Genomic DNA, 20585 nt, shown 5'->3' on the forward strand with positions numbered 1-20585 from the left:
AATATTAGGAAAGAGAAAGACTGAGAGATGGGGAAAATCAGGCGAAATTCATTACGCTTTCAAATATTCCGTTGAAGTATCGATGAAAGAAACTCATTGATGTGAAATGCGCTTGCGTATTCTACATCTACACACATAGCACCTGAAGCTATTCCGGAATGGCAATTACCAGCTCTCCTATTGGCTGAATTCCTCAACCATCGAACTTTGCATGCTTATCCACCTAATTGGTTGGCTGGAGAGGTTTTTGCGCATGCTCTGAAATGCTTTCTGGGATGATTGGTGCAGTAGAAGGAGCCGATGTTCCGATTGGCTTCTCTGGAGAAGGACGGAGACCGCGCTGAACTTTTCGAATTTCAGTGAGAGGTTTGCGGTTGCTGGGATGTCTGGTGTGCCTGAACGCTTCATCTCATTGCTGACATGTCCTTCCCTAAGGCTCCACTCAAACGCTTCAATGACCCGTCGGGTGCGTATGGAGGAGAGCCTGAGAAATCTCTAAGTGGGGAAACTTCCAGCGACCAATTTGGAGTCCAAAGCTAGGGTGTTTTTTCTTTGCTCGTGACCTAAATGAATGAGGGAGCGCTGAGAAATGGGTACCGTGAGGGATCCTTAGAAACCTGACTTGCTTCTAAATTAAAACTCCTTGGTAGGAGTTTATGAAGGGAGAACAAGTAGAGATTTATTTTAAGCTTTCAGTAAACTGTATCAGAGGTTGTGAGGCTTGGGTTCTGAAGCTAATTCTGATCTAGCCCCGATATGCACGCGCAGGCTCTTGTCCTTGAAGTCCTTAGGGAGTCGGATGTAAACGTAACTTATGGACCGGTCCCTGAATAATGTTTTTACATAAACAAAATACGTAATATTACAAAGGAAACAAGTTACATTGAAACACAGATATAAATTTTTTTCTAATTTTTAAACATTTTTATTTAAAATTTTGAGTTTCAAATTCTATCCCCCGTCCCTGAGAAGGTAAGCAATACGATACAAGTTAAATGTGTGCAATCATTTAAGACATTACCATGTTTGTTATTTTGTACGGATAAGAGAAGAAAGTGAAAAATAGCATGCTTCAGTTTCTCTGGACGAGGATAGTGTGCTTCATTATTCCTTTGGGATTGTTTTCTATCGTGTAGCTGAGAGTAGCTAAATTATTCACAATTTTTCATCGATTAATCGTGGTTATTGTGTAAAACTTTCTCCTGATTATGTTCACATCACTATTCATGTAAGTCTTTCCAGATTTATGAGGAAGTGTTGTTTTTCTTATAATTGTGACTTTTATGTCAGAAATGCATGGGCCCAAAGGAATATATTCGCTCATTAATGCTGCATTTCTTTTGGCTTAAGTCTTCATCTACCAACTCCCTCACTTGTAAGTGTATTTGCCACAAACTAAAACTAACAGCTATAGATTTATTGCAACAAAATCTTAGTAATCCAAAGTTCCACAGTAAATATTCTCTAATGTCCTTATATTCCATAAAGAAGCTTTTGTTTCAAGAAGGATTTGTATTTCTCGGGCTTAAATAAAATATTTCTACCTATTCTCAGTAACAAAACAGCTGGGGTTTTTTAATGTGAAGAGAAACAAATGAGCAGCTTTATTTTTAAAATGTCATTTTTACTGCTAATAATCTATTCATTTACCATATCTTGTCCTATAAATTTGATGAATAAATCAAACATGAGTGTTTGATTTTGTTTATGCTAGGCTGTGCACCATCTCCAGGAGCTTATGATGTCAAAACTTCAGAAATACCAAAAGGACCTGTATCATTTGAGAAATCACAACGATTTAGACGGCATCAGGGTAATAATACTTTCCAAAACGAAAGAAACAAGTTAAATTTTTTTTCCTTCTAAAATTACTTTGTATTTACTTATCTGTGTGAAAGTTGTTTTTCTTTCAGTAGAATTTAAACTCTTTGAGGATTAGGGATGTTTCTTTTTTTGCCTCTGCATCCCTAGCACCACATAGTGGAACCACTTACTAAATGTTTGACTAATTGAGTAATAGCCTAAAGTTTTAAAATTTGAAAACTATATTTTAAAGAGATGTCTGGATATTTCTGAGAACTAGACACTGAAGCTGTACGCAATTCTTATGTACAAAATTGAATGAATTATAAAGGCACAGATTACTCTCTACTTGACATATTTTATGACTGTAATTAATTACTAAAATTAGCATGTAATCTAGTTATATTAAGGCATATGGATGTAACTGAAATGATTTTACCTTTTCATAGTCATCCTTTTCCCTCTTTTATTCCTAAAAGGTTTAGTCAGGATACAATTAGGAATTGTCAATAAAAAGAAAAAATAAAATTTTGACTAATGATTTAGAATTTTTATTCTGATTCAAAAAGATAAATTGGCCTGTTACTTTGTATTTATATTTTAAAGCTAGTATAAAAACCTTATATTTAAAATATTTAAATCCTCCACTGTTGAGAAATATGTGGTAACCTCTGTTTATATTAAACTTTTATCTTTTATAGCAGCTTCTATGGAAAGTCAACAAGGTCTTAATTATGACAAAGATAAGTCTATTTCCACAACTGCAAAAAATCTGAAACCTTTGAGATTAAAGGTAAGAAACTTTACTTGATAGGTATAAACTAAATAAATAATGAAAGATACTGTTGACTGAGAACTGTTGTTCAAGAACGTAGTGAGAAATCTATTCCAGGATCTTCTTAATTTTCTGCTTAAGACCATCAGTACAAGTTCTGTTCTAGCCACAGTCACATTTATCTTGTTAAAATGTGCTTATTAATTCTAAATGTTCTCACTCTTCAGTCATTTTTATGAAGTGATTTGAGATTTCACAATTATTAAGCATCCTTTATAGTTCTAGTTGGTTCCTTCTACTTTGTTAGTCTTGATTTTAGAAAACAGGTTGCACTCCCTCTGTACCAAAAGTTTAAAACTTTGAATTTTTCCTAAGGACCTCTACTTGTAACTTTCATCTCCTTTCAGATTTATATTTTTATTTAAATATTTATGTTATGCTGATCATTGATTTTAAAAGTCAAGCGATCTAGTTGATTCAAGTTGATCCAAAAATGATTCCTAAAATGAGTCTTTTTCTGTATGTTAAAAAAAAATCAATGTCATTGCTTTGTATTATATGTTTCTCATGTCCAGTACAATCTATTTTGTTTTTTTCCCTCAAAGAAATTATTCATTATATATAGGCTTTAGGCTTCCATATAGTCTATAAAGATCTTTTACCACATTCATTGTTTCTAAACCATGTTTTCCCGGGAATTTTTTGGCCATAATTCCCTATACTCACCTTTGCATTGAAGACATCTGTTACCAAGTATGTATTGATTGAATGTGGAATGTCTTATCTAATTAACCATACTCTTCATACATTAGAACATGGAGCCACATAAACTGTAAATTATTTTCATAATCTTTTTGTAAACATTTATCATTAGCACTTAAATACACATGAAATTGTATTTGGACATCTGATGAAACCAACTCTGCCACCTTTTTTGCTTGCTACTCCAAGGTGAATCTGTAAACCATCCTTCCATTTAGCTGTAATTGTATTTTCTGGTCTCATTTATGGCAAGAATGTCAAGATTGACAGAATTCCATTCCTTTAGTAGTATGTCTACTTCCTGATTATTGAATATAGATATTAGGGGCAGCTAGATGGCACAGTGGATAGAGCACCAGCCCTGGAGTCAGAAGGACCTGAGTTCAAATCTGCTCTAAACACTTAACACTCACTATTAGCTATCTGAACCTAGACCAATTACTTAATCCCAACTGTCTTAAAAAAACAAAAACAAAAACAAAAAACAACCTACATTTAGGATACCATCAGATAAACTGATGTTAAAGTCTCCAAACATATAATTCTCAATTTCTCAGTCCCCATTGTCTTCTATTCTGCAATTACTGCTAAAATGAGAAGGGGCAGCACAGGACTAAAGGACATTTTGAGGTTTTCTTTTCTTCTTGGGTGGCCAAAGAATTCATTACTCAGCCAGCCTCTTGCCAGTGAGCTGCTATGATGCTCCTCAGAATTCAGGCACAGGCTGTCACTGGCATCCTCTGCAAATCTTGTGAAAGCTTGTGTTTACACAGCATGGCTGGGCACAGCTTTGAAGACCCCAGATTTACCTCTGTTGTGGCAGAGATTGATGAGTTCTCCAAGTGCAAAATAAGTCAAATTTCTCAAAGATTTTTAACTTCATAAATTATGCTTACTATTTATTGCCTCTTTTAATATTGTAACAGACAACATCTCAAAGGGATATTAAAGAGCTGAAAAAGCTAAAGATGCAAGAGAAAGAGGTAAGAAAAAATATTTTCAGTTCTTTAAATACAAAACAAAGTTATCTGAAAAATAAGTTTTTATTGATATCTTTTGTTTTTACATTGCCTAGATTTCCTTCTGTATTCTTTCCCTCACTTTTCCAGAAAGAAACCGCAAAGGGGTGGGGTGTGTGTGTGTGTGTGTGTGTGTGTGTGTGTGTGTGTTTAGGGGAAGGGATCAGGCTAGAAGCAGGTAATGAAGGCTTTGAACACCTTATAATAAAGAATTTTATAATTGATTTCGGAGGAATCATTGAAGTTTATTGGGGGGAGGGGACGGGAGAAAAGATCAGAAATACACTTTGGGAAGATGACTTTGACATCTTAGTAGAAGATAGACTTGTGTAGGGAGACATTAACAAGCTCTTGAAGTAGTCTGGATATGTGGTGATGAGGACCTACCCAGGGTGATAGTCGTATCAGAGGAAAGAAGGGAGTGTTTTTGAAAGATGTTACAAAAGTAAAATTGGTAGGCCTTGACAATAGCTTGGATAAGGCAGGAAAAAGAGAGTAAGAAGTAGAGCATGATAGTTTGGTTGTGAGCGTGGGTGTCTGATGCTACCGTCAACACTTAGAGAAATTAGGAAGAGGGAAGGACTTGAGGAGTAAAGAAAATGACTTCAGTTTTGTACATGTTGAGAGTGTGAGATATCCAGTGTGAGATGTAGACAGAGGTATGAAACCAAAAGTTATCACAAAAAGTTAGTCTGGATACTAATTATTAGCAGAGAGAAATGATAATTAAGTTCAAGAAAACTAATGAAATCACCAAGTAAAATAGAATAAAAAGAGAAGAAAGGCCATGTTATCCTTTAGATCACTCAAAGTTAGTGGGCAAGACTTGGATGAAAATATAACAAAGTTAAACTGAGGAGTGGTCAGATAAATAGGAGGAGAACCAGGAAAGTATATCTTTCTATACCTATAAGAAAATATCAAGTGAAAGAGGGTGACTGATTTGCAGAGAGGTAAAAATGGATGAAGACCTAGAAAAGACCATTAGATTTGTCAGTTAAAAAGATGGTTGGTAACTGTGGGGAGAGCAGTTTTAGTTGAAGTGTATTGTGTGGTTCAGAACTGGTGAGGGATCATCATTTAATGAAAAAGCTGGAGAGATCTCTTGAGGCAAAGCAAAGTTTATTATACATTCTTCCTGAGAAGGGCTGTCACACCCATTGAGCAGACAATAGAAAGGAGGATTCCCTGTAGGAGGCAGGGTCAACACTTTTAATCCCTAATGTAAATACCCCCTCCCACCACCGACTCTCATCTTTATTGGCTGAGGATCTTACATTCTAAACTCGGGAACTACCCAAGAAACCAAACTTGACCAATAAGTACATAGTTGCCCATATTTGACTGAAATAGGGAGACACTGATGTCATGGGAGGATAGCAGGAAGGATACTTAAGTATGCCCTTAACTCAGTGCTTAAAGTCCTTCATGCCTACTCAAACTCTGAATTTAACACTCACTACTAGCTGTCTGAACCTGGACCAATTACTTAATCCCAACTCTCTTAAAAAACAAAAATAGATGAAGCCTTACTTGATTTTCACAACTGTCTTGAAAGATCTCACCTCATCTCATTAAGTATGAAGTCAAAAGCCAAATTTCATAGAAAATTAAGAAAAGTGAGAGGGAAGGAGATAAAAGTACTTATTGTAGACAATTCTCAAGGAATTTAGCCATAGAGGAGAAATATGAGATAATAGTGGGGATGAATAGATCAAGGATTTTGGAGGATGCTTGAGACACGAACATGTCTATAGGCAGTAAGAAAGTAGTAGACAGGGAGAGATTGAAGATTAGTGAAAGAATGGGCAATCTACTGAAGAACATAAGGTGGATGTCATGTTTCTAGAGGGCTTTGCCTTAGCAAGGAAAAGGGCTTCCTTGTATGAGATAGTTTAAAATTGTAAAGAGACTCGCTTTAGTATAATATGTTTGTATCTCTAACTACTAATATATATATATATATACTCTAACTATTATGTATACTCTAACTATATATGTATACTCTAACTATTTCCATAATAACTTTTACTCAGTAAATGTTTATGAGGTAGCTATTGTTTCAGTGACTACTAAAAAAAATACCATATACATTTAAGAAGTTGTGGTTAATGAAAAATAATTTTCATGAGATATATTGATTCAAAAGTATTTTTGTGAGCTATTAGATGAAAATTTATGTTTAAACTATAAGAATAATGGCATAATGACAAATATGGAAATATGTTTAAAAGAAGTGCCTGTGTTTAACCTATATTGGATTGCTTGCTGTCTTGGGAAGGGGGGAGAGGAAGAAAAATTTGGAATTCAAGATTTTGTAAAGCTGAATGTTGAAAACTATCTTAGTATACATTTGGAACAATAAAATACTCTATTCAGTGGGGGGGTAAAAGAATAATAGCATAGAAATTATTAGTACAATAGTTTTTTGTATGATCTTATAAGTAAGAATATTTTTTAAGGAATTAGAGAAAGTGATGTCATATACTAAAAAAAAGCCCTGAATTAGACACTAGAACACCAGAGTTCCAAATCTATTTCAGCTACTTACAAATAGCTGTGTGACCTTGAGGAAGTTATTCCTGCTCTGCTACTATTTCCTTAAAATTATCTCTTAAGATCCCTTTCAGCCATTGTAATGCCGAAGAAACTGAGGCAGGAGAGAGATTAGAGAGTTTTTAATATTTTATTAATTGGAGAGCATGATTGACTGGACAGGACTCTCGTCTCACATTATCCAGTCAGACAGATAGATAGATATACTGGGACCAAGGCATCCATGTTGGTCCCAGGGCTGGAGGAGACTGTCATCTCAAAGAATCCAGTGTCCAGTGTCCAGCATCCAGCGATGAATGGAAGAATCTCAGACCCTTAAATACCTTTTAGAAACAAAGAAGAGGGAAAAGGGTACGAAAACTTCTTTCAGGATAGGGGAGGCCATAAATCCTTAAAACCAGATAGGATGTCTGAATACACAGAAATAAAGATGTCAGTGAGGTATCTTGGAATATTTTAGAGGGATATTGTAAATTCTTGAGGACGGAAAAGAGTCAGGAGGTGGTCTCTCTTGTTTATCTTGCTTGCATTAACAATTTATAACCTTAGAGCAGATGGTCCTCAGTCTGAATGGACCAGAGGGGAGTTTTACAGCTTAGGGGATTGAGACAGAACAGTTAAGGAAATTGAGACAAGAGAAACTAATGCAAGGAAACTTGAGTTAGGACAGTTAGAGAACTGTGGCATAACACCATAAGTCTTATGTACATAAACATATGGGTATTTAAACTGCCAAATTGCATTTAGAAGTGAGATCCTGAACTCTGATAAATTCTCCTTTAAAATTGTTTAAATTATTAAGTCCTGTTGGGGGTGGAAATATTAATTATGTTCAAATTGTTAAAACTACCTTTGTAATAGGTAAGATACATCTAAAGTAAAAGAAAATATTGTGGGAAGTTAAGAGTAATTGATTAAAATAGGTAGAATTTAAGTTTTGCTGTTATGTAAAATTCATTTTGTGTGCGTTTGCATATGTGGAAGATGTTTATCATTCATTTGATTCTAGATACGTGCCCTGGTGCATGAACGTGGAATACAAGATAAACATCTTCAAGATCTGGAAGCAGAGTTTGAGAAGATGGAAGCAAAGCTAAATATAGCTGTCAGAGAGAAAACATCTCTCTCAGCAAATATTGCATCTTTGGAAAAGCAACTTATTGAATTAACTAAAGCTAATGAACTACTAAAAATAAAGGTATTTAGGCCTTACATTTAAGTTCAAATTATTTTTGCCAGTAATGTTAATTACAAAATTTTAATTACTAAGATTAGTCAAGTATAAAGCTGTTTTAGTGGTGATTTTTCATAATTTTATTTTTTAATAATATTTTAAATAATTTTATTGAATATTTGCATTACTTTAGAAATAGCCATGCTTTACAAATGAAAAATATATTTATGTACCCTACAAGATTTGAGTTTGGAGATGTCAGAAAGATTTTTTGTTTTATGATTTCAGTGGCACATGCCATTGTAACCTGTAAGACACATTGTGGCAACCATTATTCAGTACTTCTTTCCTCCCCTCTTCCCACTTAAATAAGGATGACTGAAAACTGAAAGGATTTAGGATCAAGACATAATTTGCCCAATATTGAGGAGCTACTATGTAAAAGACATTGTTAGGTAGACAATGCTTTGGAATTAATACATATGTAGAATTTTAGCATTTCTAAGACAAATTATTAGCATTTATATCTTAATTTAGTTTTTTTAAAATAAGTAATGCTATATATTTCTTAAGCATACATAAGTATTTAATTTGTGTGGCACCTTAAGGTTGTTTTTCATGTATTAATTCATTTGGTCATTACAACAACCCTGTGAGTTAAGTGCTATTATTATCATTATTTTATAGAGGAGGAAACTGGCACACATCAAAGTTAAGTGATTTACCCAAGGTTACACAGGTAATAAGTGTGAGGCAGGATTTGAACTGAGGTCTTTTGAACTTCAGGTAACATACAGTAAACTGTGTCACTTAACTACCTCACTATCACATAGTTTCTTATTTAACATATGCATACATTTTTTTTCCTAAAGATAGTTTTGTTCTGATACATATCAGTCTTAATTTGGTCAATGTCTCAGGTGTTTTTCTTCAGCTTGACAGACCTTTGTAGTAGGGAGTAGCATGGTAATCAACTATCTTTCTTCATACCCTTCCATTCTTGAACTTAAGAGAAACTTAAAAACAGCACCAGATGGAGCAGGAAGATATTGATAAATACAACCACCTTATTTTACTAATGAGAAACTTAAGACCCAGAGTGCCTAAATGAATGGTCCAGTTTCACCAGAATGGGTAGGGACAGAGTTGAATGGGAAACCCAGGTTTTCATCTTTAGTTCCTTTCTACTCTACTATAACTTTTTTCTGACTTTAACAAAAACTTGCATTTCTTCCCTCCTACTTTCTTTTCTCCTTCTGAGTGTGTTGCTAAGTTCCTAAGTTTTTGTTGAATAGAGTTTTATTCTCAACTGTGGAATTTTAAAAAATATTTATTTTTTAAAAGTTACTGATGGGTTTTTTAGCCTTCTGTGACTGATTTCACATGGGCCAGTGTATCAAAATAAGGAAAATTACCTATTAAGGATTTCAAGAGAGAATTACAACTGCAGGGATCATATATAGTTACTGAATAAGTTTGGTACCAAAAAAGCAATTTAAGGAGTTTAACTTAACTGATTTCTAAAAAGCTCTGTTCACATTTTAATAATTTTGAAAACTGTTAACAGTCATAAATCCTTTCCTATGAAGATGCTTAAAGATAGAAAAAGGTAAAGATTTCCATGAGAGCTCTTTTCTGTTTGGATTCATAACTAAAAATATTTATATTCCAGATTTGTACAACATCTCTGATCAGTTGGAACCAAGCAAAAGATTTCTACAAAGAAAATCTCCTTAGTTTGTAAACATTTCTTAGAATTCAAATTTTCTATATTAGGATTTGAAAATTTGAGAATGGGTTTTAGGTATCCTGAAATGGTTATTTTACCTATAAAGAAGACTTCTAAAAATTTCCTAAAGTCATCCTTTATTTAATGATCTGAATACAACTCCATTAAATCTTGATTCAGATTGACTTTGTTACATACATAAAGCTGAAGTGGGTATTTTGAATTGGTAGTGTTTTAAGGAGGCAGTAGGCATGCTTTGGAATCTTAAAAAGAAAAGTACAAACATAGTTATTGCCTAAGCAGTCTCTAAGCAACATATCAAGATATCCACTAGTACATGTGATAAAATAAAGTAAGTTGAGATACTCTGTATGATCAGTAATGAAGTATTTTCATATTTTGACAACTGTCAGATGACAATTGCCATTGAAAGATATTGGAGAAGTGTCAACCATAGTTGACCATAGTTAGATGGACAAAAAACTGCCATGTGATGTTTAATAATTATATGTAGCTAAAATACTTCTGAATTTTAAATTGCTTTTAGTTTTCTGAAGATGGTAACCAGAAGAAAATGAGTCATCTAAGTTTAGAGTTAATGAAACTGAAGAATAAGATTGAAACAAAGAAGAAGGTGAATATTGTCTTCAAGCTTGTTCTGTTAAGACCATAAGCACTTTTTCCTATTATCAACTGTAATTTTATTGTTTAGAATGTTGCTGATAAACAAGAAGGGATGGAAATCAAACTACATGCAGCACAAAAGAATCTTCATGATTCTCAAGGAAACTTGGCACAACTTGAAGAAAAACTGTAAGTTGGTTAAGTAGAATCTAAAGGCCTTTTCTGTTACGGTTGAATAATGTGCCTGTCTAGCCATCAGCAAATCCAGTTTAAATTAAAACTTCCATTCTCTACATGTTAATGACTCATGTTAGGTATTTCCCAGACTCTCCACTAGAATGCTTTTTTCCCCTATTCATTTGTATACTTATAGATGAAATGATTTCATTAATGTTAAGATCCATCCAGAGAGTTCAGATTATACTCTGATTCATATTTGATAATCTTATGAATAGGAGTTCTGATTCTTATAGATGTGTAACTTTCTCCAGAGGTTCTGAATTCTAAAAGTGTTTACTTTAAACTGTTCAGAAGGTTATGCATTGATTTTAGATCATACCTGACAATATATGTAATTTTAGAAAATCTTTTCATTTAAAACCAAACTACCTTTGCCATAATTTTTATTCAGAATATATTAAAAACATTATGTGTCCCACCATTTCTTGTAGGGTTACTACAGAAAAAGAAAAGACTGAAGAAAAATTAGAAATTGAAAATTTCTTGGAATATATTACAGAAGTAAGGTAATGTAACTGTGTTTATAAATGTTTCTTTTTTAGTAAAATATGAAACTTGTATTCAAACTTGTAATTCTTCTAAATTTGTTTTATTGAAGCTCTACATCAGATCAGTTGGAGAAATATAAGTTGGATATTGTCCAATTGGAAGAGACCTTGAATCAGAAGAATCAAGAGATTTTGATCCTTAAGCAGTCTCTGGATGAAAATGTGGATGTGTTATCTAAAAAAATTAAAGACCTGAACACTAGATGTCAGACACTTGAAAAACAAAAAGGTACAGTATGTCACTTATTCACAGAAATGTTAACTTAAAATTGTCAACCAAAAAAGAAAGAAAAAGAAACAGTGTTACATAAAGCTTGAATGATCAGTGAAATAAAATAAAAAATAACTTATAAACTATTTTTCAAAACCTTTAAGCCTCTAATAATGCTAATTCTCTGGTGGTAGTAAGGACATATATGACTTGAATACAATTTGTTAATACTCCTTAAAAACATAATTCTTGATTTTCTGGTGGCATGATAAGTAAACTAGATTTTTAGTCAATTTATTAATTAAAGAATTTTCAAATCCACAAAATGTTCTAACAAACTTTTATACATATGCCTATAGTACTATACCATAGTAATTTTATCATTAATTAGTTTTAATTTTTTCTAACTTTTGTAATTTATTCTTGGCATTAATATCTGTAGAAGAATTCCTTTTAGTATTTTAAAGAGGTTTTAAAAAAAAAAAAACACCCTCCTGTTAAGAATTTCAATATACAGTATAACAACAATATTAAGTAATTTTTTTCCCAGGGAATTTTTTTCTCCCAAAACATTTTGTCAATTTAATTAATACTAGAGTTGCATTTCTTTTCAATTACTGAATTATTCAGATTTTTTTTTTTACTTCTCATTTGGTCTGTAAAAATTTACTGTGATAATTATTTCTGGATACCTAAATGAATGTGTCATATGGTTCTTGAAGAAACAGATCAAGTAATTCAGTGTATTTAAAGAAGTTTAGATTTTTAAAAAATTAACAATTAAATATATTTAAACAGTAAAGAGAGCTTAATGGACTATTAATGTGAGGCTGTATTCATTCAAATATAATTTTTATCTAGTTATAATATTTTAGAAATGTCTTTTTATAGAGGAACTTATCAGGCAAGACAAAGAACAGGAAGAAAATCTCAATGCTGAGATACTAAGCTTGAAAGAAAGATTAACTCTAGAAAAACAAGAAAATGAAAAGCTAGGACAAAGACAGACAGAAATTGATTTACGTCTGCAACAAGAGCAGGTAAGTACTTCCTTGTTCTCTAAGATGTAGAAATAGTATTCTTTTTTAAACTCTAATGTTTAATGTTGCTTGATTCTATCTTGATATACATCTCTCAAATGTTGTTTACTAATATATAAGAATAATTTGAGATAATGTTATTTGTCATAGGAATTGTCTTCTAGTCTTAAACAAAGGCTTTGTCTATTCCAAGAAGAGTTAATTAATGAGAAAAATCTTTTTCAAGAAGAATTAAAAGAAGCATTCAGTGAGCTAGATAAATTGGAACAAAAGGATGAGCAGGCTAAAAGGCTCGTGAAGCAGTTGGAACAAGAGAACGCATCCAGAACTACTGAGCTCCAACTTTTAGAAGAAAAGATTAAAGGGTTTGTAAACTCTTTAGTTAAATTTTAAAGTTGAAATTAATAATTTGAAGAGTTATTTTATGCCTTTGTTCTTTTGCTCTATGTTTTTTTTACAGTGATCTCTTGAGAAAGAGGCAAGTTCTGAATTTATTTGGTTTCTTGAATAATTTGTATAGAAAGAATACAGGCCTGCAAGTTGGAACACCCAAGTTCTAGTCCTATTTCTAATGATAAATTAGAAATTTATCACAGTCATCTCAAATCACTTAATCTAACTGGATTAAAGTTAATGAGAGGCACAAACTAAGTGATTTCTAAGATCCCTATTGGCTCTAATAGTATCAAATTGATGAGAAGATCAGATGATTAATTCTATTGTTAGTGTCTTTATTTTCTTATATTTTCAAACACCTTTTGTAACTGAAGTTTCTTCTATTGCAGTTTTTTATTTTAGCTCTGTCTCATTTCCCAAATGATTTTAGGTTTAATAGTGAGTATATTTTCAAACCTTAAAACTTATCTTTTGGGGTATTTTTAACTATTTTTATTATTTTGAGAAGCATATGAAACTTCAAAATGCTGATTTTTAAAGGTTTTCATTCCATTTTTGTTTTATAGCTCTTTTCTCAAGTCCTTGAGTAATAACAATATCTAGGAGAAGTTACCATTATAAGGATGCCTAATAGCGTTCTAATAATTTGAGAAACTTTTTCAATAAAACATCTTTAAACCAAGTATTTCTTTTTTGTCACTCTCAGTCTTTTGCATAATTTAACCCCAGCAATTATTCCTGAGTCTCTCTTTGGCAAAAAACAAGTAAACAAAAACAGTTTTTAATCTTTTTTTCCCCCCAAGAAAACAGGATGAAATCGAGAAAAGCAATGAAGCCTCTTTACACTGGCAGAAAAAGTACAACGATACGTTACAAAATCTTAAAGAAGTCATTGCTGAATTTGAAAGGTATTTTGTCCACCACCCAGTTTCTTAAATTTTGATACAACTTATGTAAAACCTGCACTAGAAACACAGTGGTAAAAGAAGAACATTGAAAGAATGACATCCCAACTATTATTATTTTTAAAATATTTGAACTTGTAGTTGTCTCTGTACAACTCAACTGTATTACAACCCTTCTCCTTCTCTATCTTATATACATCAAATAGGTTTTGAATTATGCAAGTTGGCAGGATAATTGTTTGTCATAATACAGTGGTTCAAAAGAATTGTCTAATATTTTTGTTTGTTTGTTTTTTGTGGGGGATTAAGCCATAAAGGATCAATGGCTGAAGAGATGGAAAATCTTAGGTATAAGAATTCATCACTACAGAAAAAGACTTCTGAGGCAGAAAAATCAGTTGAACTTATGCAGCAGCAAGTGTTGGAGGTTCAGCATTCTAAAAATAAAAAGGATGAAGAGCATGCAAGGTAGGGCCACCTACACATTTAATTACCATAGAGAGAAAATGCTAAATACCATGCTTATTACATAAGTCTTGTTACATTTCATTAGCATTTCAAAATAGCTATAATATCATCTATGTGTGCTACTTCCTTCACCTGTTTGGATTGTAAGTCCTTCATGTCTTATTAGATGACTTCAATAATTTGCAGTGTGAACCCAGAACTCTAACTAGAATAGTAGAATGCACATTTATCTCTCTTCATATGACAGGCATTAGGAAAGATTTATTTAAGGACTTTTGTTATAAACCAGTTAGTTCAGTCAGTGAATTGCTCTACGTGGTATTGGTAGGTTTATAAGATTTTATTTTGCTTTTGTGAATTTAAACATTCAACTTTTATAATAATTGAAATGAAACTTAAAAATCACAGGAGGATATATACTTTTCAGCTTCATATGAAGGAATAGAATATTTACTTTTATATCTGCTTCAAATCTAAGGATGCTTCTAGACATGCAGAGTAAACTGGCACTTAAAGAAGAAGAAATAAAAGAAACAACAGCTTCTTTTCTAGAACAGGTATCCGATTTACAGAACAAACTCAAGCAACAAAGTGAAGATTTTAAGAAACATCTTGAGATGGAAGAAACAAGGTAATATCTTACAACACATCTATTTCTTATATTAGAAATATGTTGATTTCTGTTATTTAGTCTATTTTCCTTCTCATTTAAGCAAAACTGGAGAAAAAACTATGGAATTAATGGAAGAAGTGAAAAAATGGCATCTTCTTTACGAAGAACTTTATAACAAAACAAAACCTTTTCAGGTTTGTTCACTATCAATTTAAATAGTTAATTTTCATTGCCTTAGAAATGTTTAATGCCCATTATTTATAGCTATGAGCTGAGCTACCTCAAAGAAAAATCTTTACTTATTAGTGTGAAGTCTGTTTTCTTGTGTAACTTCTTATTAAAAGAGCTGTACATGATTCTGTCAGGCTTAAATCTTTTAAGTTAGCCTTTCTAATTTTTTTTCTTTGTTTAGTTTTTGTTTGTCATTCAATGGCATAACTGTGTACTTTTATTTTTAGCATTGTTAAAATATAAGAAGTGCTAGAATACTATGTTAGAATTTAATTTCTAAGGTTTAGCTGAATGTGTGTGAACTTGTAAATTCTGATTTTAAAATTTTTCTCTGTGAATTTTTTTTTTTAGCAACAATTGGATGCATTTGAAGCAGAGAAGAGAGCTTTATTGACTGAACATGGTGCTACCCAGGAAGAACTGAATAAACTAAGTGAATCATACGCTAAGTTATTGGGGCATCAGAATCAAAAGCAAAAAATCAGACATGTCATGAAATTAAAGGAAGAAAATAACCAACTCAAATTGGTTTGTAAATTTAACATTTCATTCTTGCTTTCATTAATAAGACTCTTCCACATAATTGTACTAGTAAACTCATTTCCCCAGTTTTTGAAAATGATTTACAAAAATTTAAATGGAATCATAGAATATTAGAATTGAAAAGTAACTTCATAGGCCAAGTCCCTTGCCCTTATCTTGAATCCCCACTTTACAGTATTACATGATTGCCATGCAGCCACTCTGTAAATGCCTCTGCAGATCATTCCATGTTTTGACAGTTCCATCTGTTTAGGAAGTTTTAGTTGAGTTCAAATCTTCTTCAAAGTTACTCACTTACTGCTTTTAATTTTGCTATCTGGATAAAGCAAGTCTAATATTAATTCCACATAATAATTTTTAAATGTATGAAAAGTGCTAACATTCCCCTTCTATCACTTCCACCCCCCCACACCTTTCAGGTATTTTTTTCTCCAAGTTAAATATCCCTAGTTCATTCCACAAACTTTTAAAACATGGTTTTCTTTTCCTTCCCCATACTGGTTGCCCTTCTTTCACTGTGTTTTAGTTTCTTATTGTCCTTTATAAAATTATGAGGTGTTTACTTATGCTTTATTTAGGAGATTTCTAAACTCCGTTCTCAGCTGACTAAGGAAAAACAAGTTGGGAAAAAGCTTCAGGAACAAGTGAATGAAATAAAAGGTTTCAGACGGTTTGATCCTTCTAAAGCTTTTCAGCATGAGAGTAAAGAAAACTGTACTCCCAAAATGCCTTTGAAAGAAGGTAAGAAAAGATCAGTGTTGTTTGGGTTAACTCAATAGTGTCTGCTAAATTAAAAGAAGGAGAAGAATCCCTTTGTTGTGGACTTAAATCTGCCAGAAATAATTATGTGAATTAAATCATTCTAATTATTGCTGTTTAGGAAATAAGGTTCAAAAGTGAGCAGTTTCCCCTTGCCTTTAAAAGATTCTCAAACAATAAATAAAATGCCCTAGTCAAGATTTAAAAAGATTGAGTTTAGATAATAGTCTCAGAACAATAAGAACTTTAAAATGTCTTTGCATCTTGTAGAGTCATCATAAAATCATTTTAATCTTTCTTCAATCAATCCCTCCAAGGATTTTCCTTTCCTCCTCATCAAAAAAGAACTCAAGAATACTTTGTTTTGTGAGGCAGTTGGGATTAAATGACTGACCTAGGGTCACAGGAAGTGTTAAATGTCTGAGACCAGATTTTTACTCAGGTCCTCCTGACTTCAGGTCAGGTACTGTACCATTTAACTGCCTCTAGGATATTTTTAGTAAATGAAGTAGTCAAAAGATATAATTTGAACATTTTCCCAATCAGGTATTGAGAAAAAAGGAACTGCTTTCAAGTGGATCAAAAGTCTGTTGGCTCTTGTTTGGTCATCTCCCTAATTTTGTCATCAAAGAGAACAGATCCTTCCATGAACTTCTGTTCATTTTTCTCAAACTTTAAGTCTAAGATGAGACTTAAAAAAGAGGGGAAAAAGGTGGTTGACTTCTTTATTTTATCACACTTCCCATGTGTGGAGAGAGATTTTTTAAAAGTTCCATTTTATTCTGAGTAAAGATGAAGTTTTTTTAGTAATGTTAATCTTTTATTTGGGGCATACTTATCAATGAAAGTATTCTGTAGAAAACACATTGCAAATTAGCTATAAACCCTGATAAACTAATTATAATAATTATTGTATAAACCCATACTTTTTGTATGCTAATAATATATTTGCTTCTTCTAGGTAACAGAAAATGCTACTGAGAGCCTATGGAGTTTCTAGAATCATGTGAGAAGACATCACAGATAATCTATAAGGACTATTTATAATATCTGGGTTTGGGAACACTCAAATTTTTGAGATTTTAATAATGCTAAAAATTTTAATAATTCACTCTCTTTTAGCTATATGAAAAGTATACAGAATTCCATCAACATTGATTCCTCATATTCAAGGGCAATGTCCCATTTTAGTTTTCTTAAACTTTCCATTTTTCTTTCCATTCATATTATTGCTACTATAATGAGTACCATGTATAACTAGTCTCTGTGCTTCAGGTCTCTTTTCCCTATTTCAATTTTTTTCTGTATACTTCTATTGGATTAGTCTTCCTTTAAAGAAAAATAATGGTATTATATATTTTCCCCACAAAATTTATTGCATTGCTATTGCACGATTATCAGCAGCCAAAGAGACAAAAATTATAATAGTCAACTTAATATCTTGTTTGATTATATTTAGGTGAAATACTAAATTAGGAATACTAGTTGCAGCATTTTTAATGAAGGCTATGTATGTTTAAAAATTTTTAAAATAAGGACACATAAATCATTTTTACTTACCCCTTTCAATTCATACATTTGTAGCAAGTGGATCTTCCAATGTGTGACTATTTGATAAATAGTATCCTTTCCCAAGAGAAAGAAAAAGGTGAAAGTCCATTTGAAAGACCCATCCAAAAGTGATTTATTAGAGGATATTCTTTCTAGATAATCTACATAGAGATTGGTGGTGGGTGTTATGGTCATCTAATTCTGTATTCACACATGATGACATGGCAGCTCTCATGTAAGGTATTTTAGTTTTCCCTTATATATATATATATAAAATCTCTCTCTGATGTGTGTAAAAGATGCTTTCCCCTTTAGGAAAGATAGGGAGGGTAGTCCAGAATTGATTAGGAGCAAGATATTATCTGTTATCTTCTTTGAGTACAACAATTGAGAAGCATGAAGGTAAAAGATTTGCATGCTTCCTCTTTTCCTTAAGATTGGCTACCAAAATGTGGACAATTTTATGTAATATCCCTGGCGATAGGGCCATTTTGACCCAAGGAGGTTATTCTTCTATGAAGTTGTCATTAAGGAAACGAGGGCGATTGCCAGCTTGAAAGCCTAAGTAGGAAAGAAAGAATTAAAACTATTTAGATGTTCTGTCAATATATGCATATCTTTTCCAGGAGTCTGCCCCTTTTTATCTGTGCCAGAAGAATGGTCTTGAGCTATTCTTCCATTTAGAATCTGAGACCTCTCATTAAGATACTTTTATCTCTTAGTGGTCTACATATAAATTTTAACTCTAGTTCTAAAAGAAATAGAAGAAAAAAATAATATCCTAGTATTCTGATTGGGGGAGAAGGGGAAAGCGATAGTAGGGGGGGAAGAAGCTGTTATTTATTTAGCTATGTTTAAAGTCATGTATATGTATATTTTTTTCCTAGCAAGAAATATCAATTCATTTGCATTTCCCTTAAGAAGGATGGCACTTGCAGTACTTCTAAAAATATATAACTTTATTAAATACTTTGTATAACGAATGTCACGTAAATCACAAATTCTGTGCTATGAAGTGGGCAGTGATAATAGATTATCATTGTGATAGAGATTATCATTAGGGATAAATTTGCTAATGTGGATTTATTTTCATTAAAAAGACTAAAATCTTAAAATGTGATTGTGTACATAGTATCTAGGCTTAAAGTATTCTAATTACAAAATAAAAATTACCTTAACCTTATAATTATTAAAAGATTTTTGAGGCTTCCTTTTTTGTCTTGAAGCAGGCTTTTCAAAAGATTTAAATATTAATCAATAAATAGAAGAGAAATTACTTCCCCATCAATTTGTTATTTTGTAAATCAACTACTTTGATTTTCTTTTGTACATGTATGTGTTTAATGGTCAGTTTGCAAACTGGCAAAATGCATTAAATAAGGTAATTTATTTTTTTAGTTTGAAAGGAGTGTTTTATATTCCATTGTGTAGAAGAATTTTATTTGCTTTTAATCATGAAACCTAAATGACTTTAAGAACCTGCTATTTTATTTTATAGCCCTATTTATAAGAACATAATATAATAAAAGACGTCTTCTTGTATAATACAGAGAAATAAAAAAGTTATAGGAAAAAAATCTCTGATGATTTTTTTTTTACACTTTGATCTTTTAATTCCTCTATCACCAGATAACTGTGTTAGCTATTCACAAATAGGTTTGTTTTGATCTTTCAGTTTATTGTAGCTGTTGAATAATGTCAGATTTCCTTTGGATCTCATAAAGAAATTTTTCTAGTTTTAGTAAACTTTTTCATTTTTGATATTTTGCTATTCTACTATTATATGAATGTAAGAAAAAAAAAGTCTTACTAAGAACTTCACTGAGTCACTGATGAATGCTGGAAAGATTTTTTATTTTACATTTTTGCAAGAACTGGTGCCTAGTCTAAGTAGGCACATTTTTAAAAATACAAAGAAAATCTTTGATTTCCTATCCTAAAGTGTGCTAGTCCCTTCCCTGAATTCCTATTAATTGGGTATAAACAGAAGTTAAAATTGTCTATCTCTGCTCCTCATTATATAAGACAGTCCCTGTTCTCAAGGGGCTTATGTTATTTTGGGGAAAAGATAAACAGAATAGAGTCCTGTAAGTTCCTTTTTTTTTTTTTTTTTAATAATAGCTTTTTATTTCTAAAATATATGCAGGTTGTTTTCAACCTTAACCCTTGGAAAACCTTGTGTTTCAGATTTTTCTCCCTGCCTTCTCCTCATTCCCTCCCCAGACAGCAAGATCCAATATATGTTAAACATGTAAAATTCTTTTACATATTTCCACATTTGTCATGCATAATAAATATCAGATCAAAAAAAAAAAAGAGAGAAAGGAAAAAAAAAATTTGAAAATATTTTGTTGTGATCCTCATTCAGTCCCCACAGTCCTCTCTCTGAGTGCAAATGGCTCTCTCCATCACAAGTCTATTGGAAGTGGCCTGAATCACCTCATTGTTGAAAAGAACCACCCATTAGAGTTGATCATTACATAATCTTGTTAGCATCAGTTCACGTAAGTCTCTGCAGGCCTCTCTGAAATCATCCTGCTAATCGTTTCTTATAGAACAATAATATTCCATAACATTCATATACCAAAACTTATTCAGCCATTTCCCAACTGGTGGGCATCCACTGTTTTCTTGCCAC

The 20585-nt window shown here is 32.2% G+C and overlaps 1 protein-coding gene across 2 annotated transcripts; it reads left to right on the forward strand.

The window, feature by feature from the left end:
- The first annotated feature begins 41 nt into the window (after positions 1 to 41).
- On the forward strand, positions 42 to 19130 carry HMMR (hyaluronan mediated motility receptor). 2 transcript variants are annotated; one of them, XM_023506089.2, is made up of 18 exons: positions 42 to 466; positions 1715 to 1813; positions 2505 to 2596; positions 4267 to 4323; positions 7925 to 8113; positions 10366 to 10452; positions 10531 to 10631; positions 11114 to 11188; positions 11281 to 11459; positions 12333 to 12481; positions 12632 to 12846; positions 13681 to 13785; positions 14092 to 14250; positions 14729 to 14881; positions 14964 to 15057; positions 15446 to 15622; positions 16216 to 16378; positions 17358 to 19130. In XM_023506089.2, the coding sequence occupies exons 1-18, from the start codon at positions 421 to 423 to the stop codon at positions 17375 to 17377; spliced, it is 2160 nt and encodes a 719-aa protein (XP_023361857.1). In that variant the 5' UTR covers positions 42 to 420; the 3' UTR covers positions 17378 to 19130. The 2 variants fall into 2 exon arrangements, with proteins under 2 accessions (XP_023361857.1, XP_023361862.1); XM_023506094.2 differs by having other exon boundaries at positions 2508 to 2596.
- The last annotated feature ends 1455 nt before the right edge of the window (positions 19131 to 20585 follow it).

Source organism: Sarcophilus harrisii, chromosome 2 (assembly GCF_902635505.1).
Source record: "Sarcophilus harrisii chromosome 2, mSarHar1.11, whole genome shotgun sequence".
Taxonomy (NCBI): Eukaryota; Metazoa; Chordata; class Mammalia; order Dasyuromorphia; family Dasyuridae; genus Sarcophilus; species Sarcophilus harrisii.

What these genes read in the sequence shown, in the direction of transcription:
- HMMR (XM_023506089.2), top strand. Translation starts at nt 421, where the DNA reads ATGTCCTTCCCTAAGGCTCCACTCAAACGCTTCAATGACCCGTCGG. An exon ending in ACGCTTCAATGACCCGTCGG is followed by an intron (nt 467 to 1,714) that starts GTGCGTATGGAG and finishes TGTTTATGCTAG; the next exon opens with GCTGTGCACCATCTCCAGGA. An exon ending in TAAAGATGCAAGAGAAAGAG is followed by an intron (nt 4,324 to 7,924) that starts GTAAGAAAAAAT and finishes ATTTGATTCTAG; the next exon opens with ATACGTGCCCTGGTGCATGA.